Here is a 13,967-nt window from a genome sequence, read left to right on the forward strand (position 1 = left end):
ATCCCTCTATTTCCCTTTCTGCAGAATCTCAGCTCTGTCCAGCCAAACTCATGACAATAAGAATAATATAGATATTCTTTCTGCTGCCCTGATGCAAAACTCCTTTACTTGGGAATAAGTACCCATTTGTTGTAGAAAGGAATAATCTATTTTTAAACTAAAAGTAATAATATGAACATCAGTAATTAGGTAAATGAATGGCTAGCTGTTTCCAACTATCAAATATTTGGGGGCAGGTAGATATAGTTAGTATTGGCGACTGAAGATAGAAGATGATGAAATTGAAATAGTTAAAGGTTTCCCATACCTTGGATCAGTCATGGATCAGAATGGAGACTGCAGTCAAGAAATCAGAAGAAGACTGGGATTGGCAAGGGCAGCTATGAAAAAACTAGTTGTTGCCTTTAAGTCTCCCTTGACCCCTGGCAATCCTATACAGTATAAGAATGACCTCCAAGCCACCCTAAGACCACTCAACCGCCCTGCTCAGCTCCTGCAGAATCATGACCATAGCTTCTCTGATTGAATCTATTCTTCTGGAATGTGCCCTTCCTCTTTTCCTATTGCCCTTCACTTTACCAAGCATTATGTAATCTTTTCTAGTGAGTCCTTTCTTCTCATGATATGGCTACAATACAACAACCTCAGTTTAGTCATCTTTGCTTCCAGGGAGAGTTCAGGCCTAATCTGCTCTAGAACCCATTCATTGGTATTTTCAGTGGTCCATAGTATTCTCAGAACACTTCTCCAGTTAATTTTCTTCCTATCAGAATTCTTCACTGTCCATCTCTCACAACTATATACAGAAATCAGAGATATGATGGCATGGACAATCCTAGCTTTAAGATCATAAGAAGCAAAGATAATACACTGAATGCTAAAGTAAGGATTCATCATATTTCCCATCACAATATATGGATGTGAGAGCAGGACAGTAAATAAAGCTGGCAGAAAGAAAACCAACTAATCTGAGATTGGTGCTGGAGAAGACTGTAGAGGATACCATGGATGGCCAAAAAGATGAATGATGGGTATTGGAACAAATGAACCCCAAGCTCTCTCTAGAAGCCAGAATGACTAAATTGAGGCTGCTGTACTTTGGCCACATCATGAGAAGGCATTGCTCATTAGAAAAGGCAATAATGTTAGGAAAGGTATAAGGTAGGAGAAAAAGAGGTAGACTGCATACCAGATGGATAGACTCAGTCATGAAGGCTGCAGCTATGAGCCAAAAGGAAGTGAGCAGAACAATTGAGGACAGCAGGGCTTGAAGGTGTCTCATCCACAGGGTCACCATATGTGGGAGTTGACTCAAATCCAGTTGACAACAAAAAGTACTGGCCCTGATGGCAGGTTCATACTGGACCAAGTGCTGACAATGGAACAAGTTTGTAACTGCCCTATCACCTACCAATCTCTGTATCATTAAGGGGCATATGTGAGCCCTTGAACTTCAGTTCAACCTTAGCAGATACAGTTACCTCTGGACCTGGAGGTTGGAGGGGGTCAGAAATTTTCTCCTGCTCATGAAAGACATGGAAATAAAGCTTTTGTATCTCATAATTTCTAACAGCCCAAACTACACTGACTATGGAAATCACAATTAAACTATATGGGAGATTTCTCTATTCTACATAGTATGCAAGGCTAGGAAAATGAGGGTGTCCTCAATGCAGAAATACTATCAAAGGAAAGCCACCTATGTGTATAGTGAAAGGAGTAATAATCTCACATTTCCTGTACTTAAATTAATAAAAGAGGAAGCTATTAAGGTTATTACTACTGCCAACACAGACATCTAAGAAGTCTTGCCCTCTACTGACAACAAAGCAGTATGGCATTAATAAAATAAATATCTACTTGCAATATTTTTAGGGCATGCAGCCTGACCTAATTATTATTATTATTATTATTATTATTATTATTAACCTTTATTTATAAAGCGCTGTAAATTTACACAGCACTGTACATACAGTCTTTTTAATTAGACGGTTCCCTGCCCTCAGGCTTACAATCTAAAAAGACACCACACAAAAGGAGAAGGGAGTAGTGGTGGGGAAGGGGATGAGGTCCAGCAGTTCCTCTCTACCTCCAAGGCCTGGACCAAGGCAGGTGGACTGGAGGGAGGGCTTGGCTTCATAATGGATGGTTAATCTTCATCCAGGGAGGCAAGCGACAATTAAGCAAGGTCTGGGAACGCTTCTCTGAATAGGATGGTCTTCAACTCCGTTTTGAAGCTGGTTAAAGAAGTGATGGCTCTTTTTCGCGGGGGAAGAAGGTTCCAGGAGTGAGGGGCAGCGAGTGAAAAGGGGCGAATCTGAGATGGGGCAGAGGAAATCCTGGGCTGGGATAGCAGACCTTGACTACCAGAACGGAGGGCCCGAGTGGGAAGGTGAGGAGAAAGAAGGTCTGATAAGTAAGGAGGGCCAACCCATGGAGGGCTTTAAATGTGGACAGCGGGAGCTTATACTGAATGCAGAAAGAGAGGGGGAGGTATACAAGCATGGTGTAACACTCAATTATGAGTGGACTTTGCTGCTCCCTGAATAACGTAATAACCCTCTACGCTACAGGAATACAATGGCCTGTATGATTCTAACTCTTGTGCTCAATTGTATATCTTTGCATTTTAGGATCTTTTCTAGTTATTTCATAGCTGCTCTCCCCATTCTTAATCTTCATCCAACATCTTGGCTGCAATTCCTGTTGTTCTCAGTGTTTGATCCCAGGTATGAGAATGCTTTTACTACATCTATTTTCTCACTTTTATCTAGGTTGAATTTGTCTAAATTCTCTGTGGTCATTATTTTTGTTTTCTTTATCTTCAGTAGTAGTCCTGTCTTTGCACTTGGTTTTTTTAATCTTCCTTAGTAGTTACAGGTCTGGGAGGTTTTCCGCTAATATTATGATGTTGTCTGCATATCATATTCCTTCCTCCTATTTCCACTCCTCCTCCTCCTATGTCCAAGCCTATTTTTCTTACAGTATGTTCTGCATATAAGTTGAATGGGTAAGGTGATAAGATGCAGCCTTGTCTTGCTCTTTGTCAATTGGGAACCATTCTGTTTCTCTGTATTCTGTTCTAACAGTGGCCTCTTGTCCTAAGTACAGATTCCTCATCGAGACTATCAGATGTGTTGGGACTCTCATGCAAGTCATTGTACTCCCTATTACCATGTATGGTTATGAGAGCTGGACAGTTAAGAAACAAGATAGGAGGAATATCAGTTCATTTGAGATGTGGTGCTGGAGAAGAGTGCTGAGGCTCCTGTGAACAGCCAAAAACACAAATGGGTCCTACAGCATATCAAGCTAGAAATATCCCTGGAAGCCAAGCCAAGACTTAGACTGTCATACTTTGGACACATCATGAGAAAGCATGAATCATTAGAAAAGAGAATAATGTTAGGAAAGATGGAAGGATGTAGAAAGAGAGGAAGACCACATGCTAGATAGATGAACTCAATTAAGGAGGTCACAAGTCTGAATCTGCAAGAGCTTAGAAGAATAGTGGAGGATATGGAGTCCTGGGACTTTATCACATGAGGAAAATCAGGAGTTTAAATGGGCATTGTCCAGCTATATTTGTGCGTTCACAGTAAAGATTTTCACACACGATCATAATTAAAAATGACTTATCCCAAGAATAACCAGGGAATAACCAACAATGAATCATTCATGGGACTTCCTGTGATATAATTTCCAACGTAAGTTATCTTTAATTGTGATGTGTGAAAATCTTCACTGTGATTGCGTGAATATTGCTGGATAATGTCCGTTTAAACCCCTGATTTTCCACATGTGTAGTAAACTCCTTAGAGATGTATCATCCACTGGGTAGCCATGAGTCAAGATTACTGAAGGTGATTAACAACAACAGCAAATAACAGCCTGACTTATTTGTTCTGGCAGCTATACAAACATGGTGTAATACTCACGTATGAGCAAACTTTGCTGCTGCCTGAATAACTCAATAATGGATCTTCCTATACATTACAGAAGAATGGGAGTTGCACACTGCCTGTACTGTTAGTAATAATGGAAAGCCTCCAGGTAAGGATTTCCCATAGGCATGATCAGGAATCGCTCTGGTCCTTGGAATTTTTGTCATCTTGGGTGCATCTACATTGTAGAAATAACACAGCTTGACACCACTTTAACTGCCATGGCACCATCCTACAGAATCCTGGGATTTGCAGTTTTGTGAGCACACTTTAGAAGGCTAAAGATCTTGTAAAACTCCAAATCCCAGGATTCCATAGGACGGAGCTACAGCTCTTAAAGTGGTGTCAAATTGTATTATTTTTACAGTGTACATGAACCCAAAATGACAAAAAATCCAAGGGCAAAAGCGATTCCAGATTATGCCTCTGGGAAATCTTAATCATCATCATAATAATCATTATTATTTACTTAAAGCCCGCCTTTTCGCTGGGAATCAAGGCAAGTTACAACATCTAAAAACAGTGTATTACATATTGAATCTAGTTAAAATTAATCCCCTGCCCAGCCGCCCAGCCCTGATTATAAAACTAAATTAAATTATTTACAATATAAAAATATTTTGATGATAAGATCAACAGAGTTGGGGGGGAATCTAAGAAGGACTCTATAATAGGAGGGAATAAGCTGCATCGTGCTCAGGGAAGGGAGCTCCCAAGAGGCTTTCCAGGTATGTGCCTTCAAATTGCTTTTGACTGAGAGCGACCCTAAGACGAACCTATTGTGGGCAAGCTTTGTTCAGTGGGTTTTCTTGTTGCTTTCCTCTGAGGCTGAGAGAGTGTGACTTGTCCAAGGTCTTCCAGTTGGCTGCCATACTCTAACAGGGATTCAAACCCTGATCTTTAGAGTCCAACGTTCAAACCATGCTGGCTCTTGGAACTGGTGCTCAGAATTGCCAAAATCTCAACAATTTTAATTAGAAATCAAGTTTATAAACCAGTTATTAAATAAGAAATGTCAGGAAGGACTACTACAACAGCAAGTGACTGTGGGCCCGAACAGACAGGCCAAAATAAAGCTGCTTTTGGTCACTTTGGAGGTATGCTGTTTAAACGACACACACATCTTAAGAGGCCAGAAGCTGTGCCAAAGCTACACTGCAGTCCTTAGGACTGGATCATGGCTCTGGCATGGCTTCTGGTCTCTTAGGACACATGCAGCATTTAAACAGCTTACATCCAAAGTAACCCGAAGCAGCTTTATTTTGGCCTGTCTGCTCAGATCCTATATCTCCATGGCGGCATCTTCACTGTAGAAATAATGCAGTTTAGCACCACTTTAAGTGCTGCAGCTCCAGCCTGTGCAATCTTGGGATTTCTACTTTTACAAGACCTTTAGCCTTCTCTGCCAAAGAGTGCTGGAGGGTCACCAAACTACAAATCCCAAGATTCTGTAGACTGGAGCCATGGCAGTTTTATTTCTACAGTGTAGATGCTGCCTCTATGAGGAAAAAACAGGAAACTCAAAAACTGGCTCATTGGCATAAGGATTCATAAAAGCACCATACTTTCAGTAAGTGTTGTACTAGGACACTGGGAGACCAGGGCTCGAATCCCTGCTAGGCCATGGAAAGCCATTGGCCAACAGTCAAGAATTCTGGGAGCTGAAGTCCAAGCATCTATAGGACCTAAGTTTGGGGATCACTGGAAGGCAGGATGCTCAGGATGATGATGATGATGATGATGGTAAACCCCATTGAGTCCTACGGAGGAGTGCCTATAATCACCCTCCTTTCCTATCTCATCACCGCCTTACACGCTTATAGTGCTGCTATTCCACTTTAACTACTCTGACTGCCTCCTATTGCATTCTGGGATTTGTAGTTTAGGGCGGGGCATTTAGAATCCTCAGCCAGAGAGCTCTTAGGCATCGCTGGACTACAAACCCCAGACTGCAACAGGAGGCAGACAGGGCCAGTAAAAATGGAATAGCAGCACTATAAGAGAGTAGCGTTATGCAAGAGATTCCCAAACTCTGACCCTACAGATATTTTGGACTTCAGCTCCCAGAGTTCCTGACTGTCGGCCAAGCCGGCTGAGGCTTCTGGGAGTTGGAGTCCCAAATATGACCAATGTTTGACGGCGTGGAAACCATAGAGTTCCAGCCAGTGACTGTATGTTAGCACGACTTCCGGTCTCTGACTTGCCCTTCTAGGCCAAAAAGGGAGGGTTCTCAGTGGCCGCGCAGGCGCACTCCCCGGCGTTGTCCGCTCTAGGCGTCCGGCAGCTCTGTGGTCGCAGCGAAGGAAGGCCGGCCTGGAGGACCGGGAAGGAGGCGAGTCGGGGGTCTGGAGGGAAGCCGGAAGCGAAGAGTGGGGGGCCTGGGCCTGGCTGTAACCAGGGACGGAGGTACGGAAGCCGAGGGAGTCAGAGGGCGAAGGAGGGGAGTGGGCTCTCTTTGTGTGGAGGGTTTTGCTGATGCGCCTCTCAATAATAATAATAATAATAGTAATGCATGGCTAAGTATCCTAAAGGCACCGGATCCGTCTGATCTTGGAGGCTAAGCTGGGTCAGCCCTGGTTAGGACTTGGGTGGGAGACCGACAGCGAATTCCACATACGGCTCTGTTTCAGAGGAAGGGACACAGGCGCACAATGATAACAATAACAACAATAATAATAATCTTGTATGCCTTCAAGTTATTTCTGACTTGTGGCGGCCCTAAAGGTGAACGTATCGGGGTTTTTTCTTGGCTGCAGAGGTATCAGTTGGTAATTCTTCACATTTGCCCTTCATGAAGCCCCTCTTCCTAACCCTTGTGCCAGCCCCATGCCCTCTCTCTCCATCAGGAGAGCCAGAGGGGCAGGGGTTTGAACACTGGGCTGTGATGCTGGAGACCAGGGTCCAGTTCCCTGCTCAGCTGTGGAAACCCTCTGGATGCCCTTTGGGCAAGAAGCCTCTCTCTCTCAGCCTCAGGGGAAGGCAGCGGCAAGCCTTGCCAAGAAAACTCTGTGATACGTTCACCTGAGAGTCATGACTTGAAGGCACAGAACAACAACAAAGTTTCCATCTTATCTGTACACTGTAAAGTCCACATGTTGTCCTCAATCTGTGCCTTTGAAGAGACCAGTTCACCAGCTGTAGCTTCTGCTTATCACAGCATTACAGCAACAGTGCCATTGCAGCTTTCCAGAGTCCCACTTAGAGTTTGCATCTCATAATGCTGGCTTCTGCCTTCCTTATGATTCAATGTTGTTTTATTTCCATCATATTTCCAAGAATTTAGACTGGGTTTCTTCACTTGATTTACCACAATCAATGGTCCCATACAGACAGGCCAAAATAAAACTGCTTTGGGTCACTTTGGATGTATGCTATTTAAGTGATACATGCGAACTAAGAGTCCAGAAGCCACGCAAAAACAGCGATCCAGGCCCAAGGACTAGAGCGCAGCTTTGGCGCGGCTTCCGGCCTCTTAGGACACATGCATCGTTTAAACAGCATACCTCCAAAGTGACCCGAAGCAGCTTTATTTTGGCCTGTCTGTAAGTTAAGTGAGATGCTTTTTGCTGAGGGCAAAGGTGGGATGTAAATTTAGATGAGACCCAGTGTGGTGTAGTGAGTGGTTTGAGTGTTGGACTATGACTCTAGAGACCAGGGTTTGAATCTCTGCTGTGCCATGTAGACTCTCTGGATGACTTTGGGCAAGTCACACTCTCTCAGCCTCAGAAGATGACAATGGCAAAAACCCTTTGAAGAAATTTGCCAAGAAAGGCCCATGATAGGGTTGCCATGAGTTGGAAACAACTTGAAGGCACACAGGAACAATAACAAAAAAAGGTGATGAGGATAAGTGCTTTCCACAAAGATAGTGAGTGATATGATAGAGACCGTGTTTTGAAATCTCTTTGCTAAGGCCTCGTATGGCCATTAAGTAAGTCACAAACACATCTGTAATACAGCAACATCTGTGCAGGGTGATGGGGGGCATGACAAGAATAATGTTGGTGAGCCACAATACAATCCTGTATGTGTCTACTCAAAACAAAATCTCATTGAGTTCAGTGACACTTACTCCTAGGCCATTTAAGTATGTGTAGGATTGCAGCCTGATCAGTCCCATGCTCAGTCACAAAGGAGTAAGACCACATTGGAGTATACCTCTGTAAAAAGATATGTAGGATTAATTTGTAAAATTTAGCTATAGTTAATTGAATGTGGCAGTTTACAGTGATATCCTGTGCATCTCTACAGAGAAGTGACTTTATTGAACTAAGCAGGACGTAGTTTCAGGTATATGTTTATAAGGTTGCAGCTTAATTCTATACATTCCTAACAAATGTATTGATAATAAAGGTAGATATATTATCTGTGAACAAAGACGTGTTGGAGACTGCTAATGAATACCACATACTGTAGGCTCTATAGGTAGGTTTGGTATAACTCTAGTAGCTAAGTGGAAGATCCTGTTTGTTTAGAAGCAATGTACTTCTGATTACCAGGTGCTATGAACAAATGATGGATGGTCAACCTTTCCTCCTTAGACCTTCTTTTTATGCTTTGAGTGGCATTCATTTGGCAACTGTTCTGGACCCAGTCCTCCATCACAACCATGAAAATCCAGAAAGGCAATAGTTACTACTATTTCTACACCTCATTCTTATTCTCACTGTTGTTATTCTGGTTTGCAGTATGGGATTTTGTTGAAATGTTTGTTGTACTAACTTTAATATAATTCTCTCCATGCTAAATATATTCTAAACTGACCCAAAGCTCTGTGCTTGAGTGGAATAAAAGTATGTATTTTGGAAGAATAATCCTGTAGTGCAGTTCCATCCAGTATTGGCTTATGAGTCACTTTCTGTGGCATTACCACCAGTGCCATATTTGCAACTTTTTACTTTCTCTACTAGATTTCCTATGCCTGCCTGTAAGGGTCTTCTCTTCAAAAACCACACAGAGAAGTGGCAATGTTGTGAATATCAAAGGATGCCTACACTAGTCTTGAGTTTTGGAAGAAGAATAGATTGGAGAGCCTTTCCACCAACTCTGTCTGGACTGACACATTGTTCTGTTCCCTTTTAGGTGCTGATGGAATTACTCTGCATGGTCAGGTGGCCCTGATATGCATTTGATGTTTTAACTTCATTGGATTGTGTGTAGTAAGCCAGCTGGCTCCCACTTCAGGAATGGCTCCACAATTCCGCAGTTACGTCTGGGATCCTGCTCTTATTCTCTCACAGATTGTGCTCATGCAGGCCGTTTACTACAGCTCCCTGGGGCTATGGTTGGCTCTGGTGGACAGCTTGGTTCAAAACAGCCCTTCTCTTGACCAGATTTTCAGTTATGAGGTAGGACATTCTTCTTTGGGCCAGGGGGGCAAAATCTTAATAGTTAAGAGGGAATCAGATGGCTCTGGGGGAAATGCTGCAAACTGACATGATTGCTGCCGTCACTTGCCTACGATATCCACGGGAATCATAAAGTCAAAATATCACCATTAAAAAAAAAGTAGCCATAACCCAGTTTCTTTTCCTTCTGTCTTCAGAGGGAGAAAGAGCAGCTTGGGATAGAAGGAAAATGTTGGAAAGGAAAGAATTAACCAACCAACAAAAAGCATTTAGTTTCTCTTTTACCAATCTATGGTATTTTGTTCTTCAAAAAAGTAACAGAAGGTAATTGAAAGCAGTGAACAGCTCAGCAAGTAGCATAAGTTAACTTTTTACATCATCGTAATGAGTAAGAGGAATAGGTTACCTTTAAAACACTTTACTGGTTAGTAGAATAAATTACTTCTGAAACTTAAATTTCCAAGCGGAGAAGACATGTGTCATGTAGTTATGATATTTATTTGTATATTTGGCCTTTTCAGTCATCAACACGCTTGTAGAAAGTGCAGGATGAATCCTTCCTGAATCTTCATTTGTGAAGTAAAGCCAGAGAGATATTTAAATAGCTATATCCCATACTATAGCCAAAGATCTCAAGGGTAGATTACAATAAATCTTTTAAAAATAATATATAATAATTTTAAAAGACTAAAAATATATTACGTTATTTATCAGTAAAAAGCCAGATGATTTCAAACTAGTTAAAACAATTTAAAATAGTAGCATCAAAATCATTTTATTTATTTATTTATGGTATTTATACCCCGCCCTTCAGCCCTAAAGGCTCTAATTAGACAGTACCCTGCCCTCAGGCTTACAATCTAAAAAGACATGACCCAAAAGGAGAAGGGAATGGTGGTGGGGAAGGGGATCAGGTCCAGCAGTTATTCTCTCCCTCTGAGGCCTGGACCAAGGCAGATGGACTGGAGGGAGGGCTCTTCCTAGCTCAGGCCAGGCCCATACACACCCTGGATAAAATAAATTAGGCCCAATATTATGATACAGTGGACCTTTGTTATCCGCTGGGGTTTGGTTCCAGGAACCCCTGTCAATAACAAAATCGTGTATGCTCAAATCCCATTAAATACAATGGAATAGCAAAATGGTATCCCTTATATAAAATGAAAAAAAATTGATACTTGAAATGTATACTTTTTTTGAATATTTTCAAGCCGTGGATGCTTGAATCCGTGTATAAGGAGGGCCAACTGTATTATGAATTTTGATGTTAAGACAAAGTGAAGCTGTTGCCATGAGCAACAGCTTCACTTTGGTAGCAGACAGCAGTGAGGTATTGGAAAAGAATGAAATTTCCCTTGCACCCTATCATCTAAGGCAATGTGTTGCTTTCAAGTGTGATGGAGACCACTATCCTACCAATAGTGCTAAACAAAGGTTAACTGCCACTCCAGTTAGCTTTTGTACAGAGAATGGGAGAGGGTGCCATTTTGGTCTTCTCTCTTGGCAGCAAAATATTTTGGGCCAGCCCTGTCAGGAGCTCCATCTGAAAGTAGCCCAAGAGTATATCTCTGTAAGGCTCTGTCTTCAAGAGCCATGTTGCCCGTGAAGCTCCAGTTCATCTTGTCCTGCTTTTGAAACAGCAAGAAACCTAGATTAAAATTTTGTTTTGTGGAAAATGAATTTCAGATGTAGTCAATCTTTCATGCAGTTTTGTTAATAATGAATTTATTTATTTAATCCAGCCTTGGTTCATTTCCTGTCTCCCTTAGTTGAAGAATTTGTTTTTTCTTCCAAAGTTAAAGGAAATACTATTTACACTTTACTGTGAATGGCGTATATAAAAGCAGAAGGGTTAAATATATCTTAAGCCATTTTGTTTGTCTTTATAATGCTGTACAGGTTTTGGGATTTTCCACCTCACCCGGGAGACTTGCCATGATGGCTTTTATCCTGAATGCACTTACTTGGTAAGTCACCATTTTGATCTGGCTCTCTGACATTTCTAAGAATAAATATCTCTTATAGTAATAAAATAATAAATCTGGAACAAACTCTTCTAGAAAAAGGCCACACAACCTTTAAAACCCACAAAAAACTTAAGCGCTGTATTGTCCTTTGCAGAAAACAGTTTTTCAAATAATCTGTGGTGTTAAAAATTGCTAAGGAATTAAGTGTCTGGTAGTGATTGGTTACTTTTTCTTCTCTGAATACTACGGTTTCAGTAATACAGTGTATATATGTTTTTCTTTTACAGTGCCATAGGCTTGCTATATTTCATTCGACGAGGGAAGCAGTGTTTGGATTTCACTGTCACAGTTCACTTTTTCCACCTGCTGGGCTGCTGGATTTACAACACACACTTTCCAACTGCTCTAACGTGGTGGCTTGTACATACTGTATGCACGGCACTCATGGCTGTAATTGGGGAATACCTCTGTATGCGAACAGAACTGAAGGAAATTCCATTAAATTCAGCTCCTAAATCCAATGTATAGACTGTCAGAGGTACCTCCCCTCACCATCAGCTTTAGCATCTTGGTGCTAAGATGTTGTACATGAGAATGCAGGTGAAGAAACCCAGTAGGTCAGTTTGGACCTCTTAAAAACACTTCTTTGGAAGGCTGAGGTTATAATACTTCCATGTGCACAAGAGTATTATTTTGACAAGATACCTCTTGCCACTCATGTAGGCGCATCCATTTTGCTCAAGCAAAGTCAGTGATGGACAACAAAAATATAATGATAGAAGCAGAAAATGGACTATTCTTGTGAATCTGTATCGTGAATTCCGGGTTGTGATTATGAGAGCTGAGCTTTTCTGTAGCATGGACACCACCTGGATAGCAGGCTCCAAGCAGTCCACAAGAAAAACCTGAGATTGCTTTCCTCCTGTACATGTGATTGACTTCCAACCATCTTTTGAGTTGAAAATCAAGGAGATAAAACAGTGTAGGTGGATATGATGCTGTATTTCTTACTTGGCTGCTATGATGCTGGAAGGTAGCTAAACACAAAGAGAAAGTAATCATATTTACTGGATTGGAAACGAAATCTTTGAAATAATAAAAACAGCAACTTTTTATTGGAGCATTATAATTTACATTGTTACAGGATTACATTGTTTATATCGGCAGCAGTGAAGGAAAAGGTGTTATCAGGAATGTAATTCAGGGAACCATGTTATTGAAACTTTGAGCCTCCCAGCTCTGAGAAGATAAAGAGCACATAGGACAAGTCACCCTGCCAGACTTGTTGATCATATCAGACGCAGAGGGCTAGCTGTCTCTGATTGCAGATAGATTTATAGTGTGGAAATGCTTCAAGTGAACCCCTTGTGTATTACAATGAATGTATTGCCATGAAGATTCAGGCCTTTCCTCTGATCATCTGATTCTAATATTTATAACCAAGGAAATGCTTTTTCCAGTGCAGGATGGTGTAGGACATTTGAAACAACTTTAGGATTACTAACTAAACTGAACCACATTCAAGAGAATGTCACTCTGCATCCAGTTTCAATTGTCTTCTATTAAGAGATATCTAAGTAACTACTTCCTTTTTCAAGGGAAGGTTAATCTTTAATGCCCAGGTGTATCTGTCATTTTTAACAATGACCTTTATTTTCGTGTCTACCACTGAACCTTATCTGTGAATGTCATTAGTTTGTGTAAGTTATATGAGTAAGTTGATGCTTGGTTTGTAATGAATAGAGGAAAATTTTGCAAATAGCTTTATAAACCATCTCTCCAAATGCTCCTGTTGGATTCCATTGATGTCATACATGAACTACAGCTGATGGGCTTTTGCAGGTAGACGCTCTTTTCAAAGACAGTATATTTTGTTCATTATCCTCAGGAATGGTATTGGGAAGAAGGCAGGGCTTTTCTTGCTCAATTATTACATTGTTGGAATTTACCTAAGTGAAACATATTATGCTTTAAAGAACAATTGCATGTCACCTCATTTCCACAAGATGGCAGTGTTGTTTTCTGAGTCAACTATAATGTGAGAAAAGGTGTAACTTCTGCTGAACTTTGTATATTTAGCCATCTCTTTCCAATACTTACTTCTTCATGACAACATGGAATTCTATCCCAGAAGTCCCACCATGCTGATTAGGAGGGTCTGGGAGCCGTACTCCCAAGTCATTACTTTCCCAAGCTATGGCAATATATGCCATCTGAAGCTACCCATGCTCAATCACTTTAGCTCATTATTGTCAAATCATGAAGCCTGTGGTTCTTCAAGGACTTAGGCGGAAGTCTTTCATGGGTTGAGACCTTTATGGGCTTACTGTTTGTGATGGTGGCATCCTTCATGTGTTTTGCACTACAGTGCTCATCACTTTTCACCAGCATGCCCAGTAGTATTTAGTCCCAAGAATTTTGGGGGATTTCTTCACCATATGGTGAAAACTGAAGGAACTTATGCAGACAAGTAACATGTTCTCCCACTCAGTATTTTGTGTATCATGATGCTGAAACATTTTCACATAACTTTAGGAATATATATCATTATGACACTACAAAACATCAAAAGCGGTACCTGCTGATATGACCTCTTTGTCCAAAGGGTTTCCAAGGCAGTATATAATTTTAAAAAACAGTAAAATTAAGAACAAGCAAGCTATCTTCAAACCATGCAGAGGACAAAATAAAAATTAAACTCATCAAAT

At 41.2% G+C, this 13,967-nt stretch overlaps 1 protein-coding gene across 1 annotated transcript; it reads left to right on the forward strand.

Moving 5' to 3' along the window:
- The first annotated feature begins 6,234 nt into the window (after window positions 1-6,234).
- On the forward strand, window positions 6,235-13,967 carry SYS1 (SYS1 golgi trafficking protein). The gene is made up of 4 exons (XM_089513953.1): window positions 6,235-6,350; window positions 9,027-9,292; window positions 11,192-11,259; window positions 11,547-13,967. Exons 2-4 carry the CDS (start codon window positions 9,131-9,133, stop codon window positions 11,785-11,787), a joined length of 471 nt encoding a protein of 156 aa, XP_089370079.1. The 5' UTR covers window positions 6,235-6,350; window positions 9,027-9,130; the 3' UTR covers window positions 11,788-13,967.

Source organism: Sceloporus occidentalis, unplaced genomic scaffold (assembly GCF_023333645.1).
Source record: "Sceloporus occidentalis isolate IW3139 unplaced genomic scaffold, rSceOcc1.0.p SCAF_3, whole genome shotgun sequence".
Taxonomy (NCBI): Eukaryota; Metazoa; Chordata; class Lepidosauria; order Squamata; family Phrynosomatidae; genus Sceloporus; species Sceloporus occidentalis.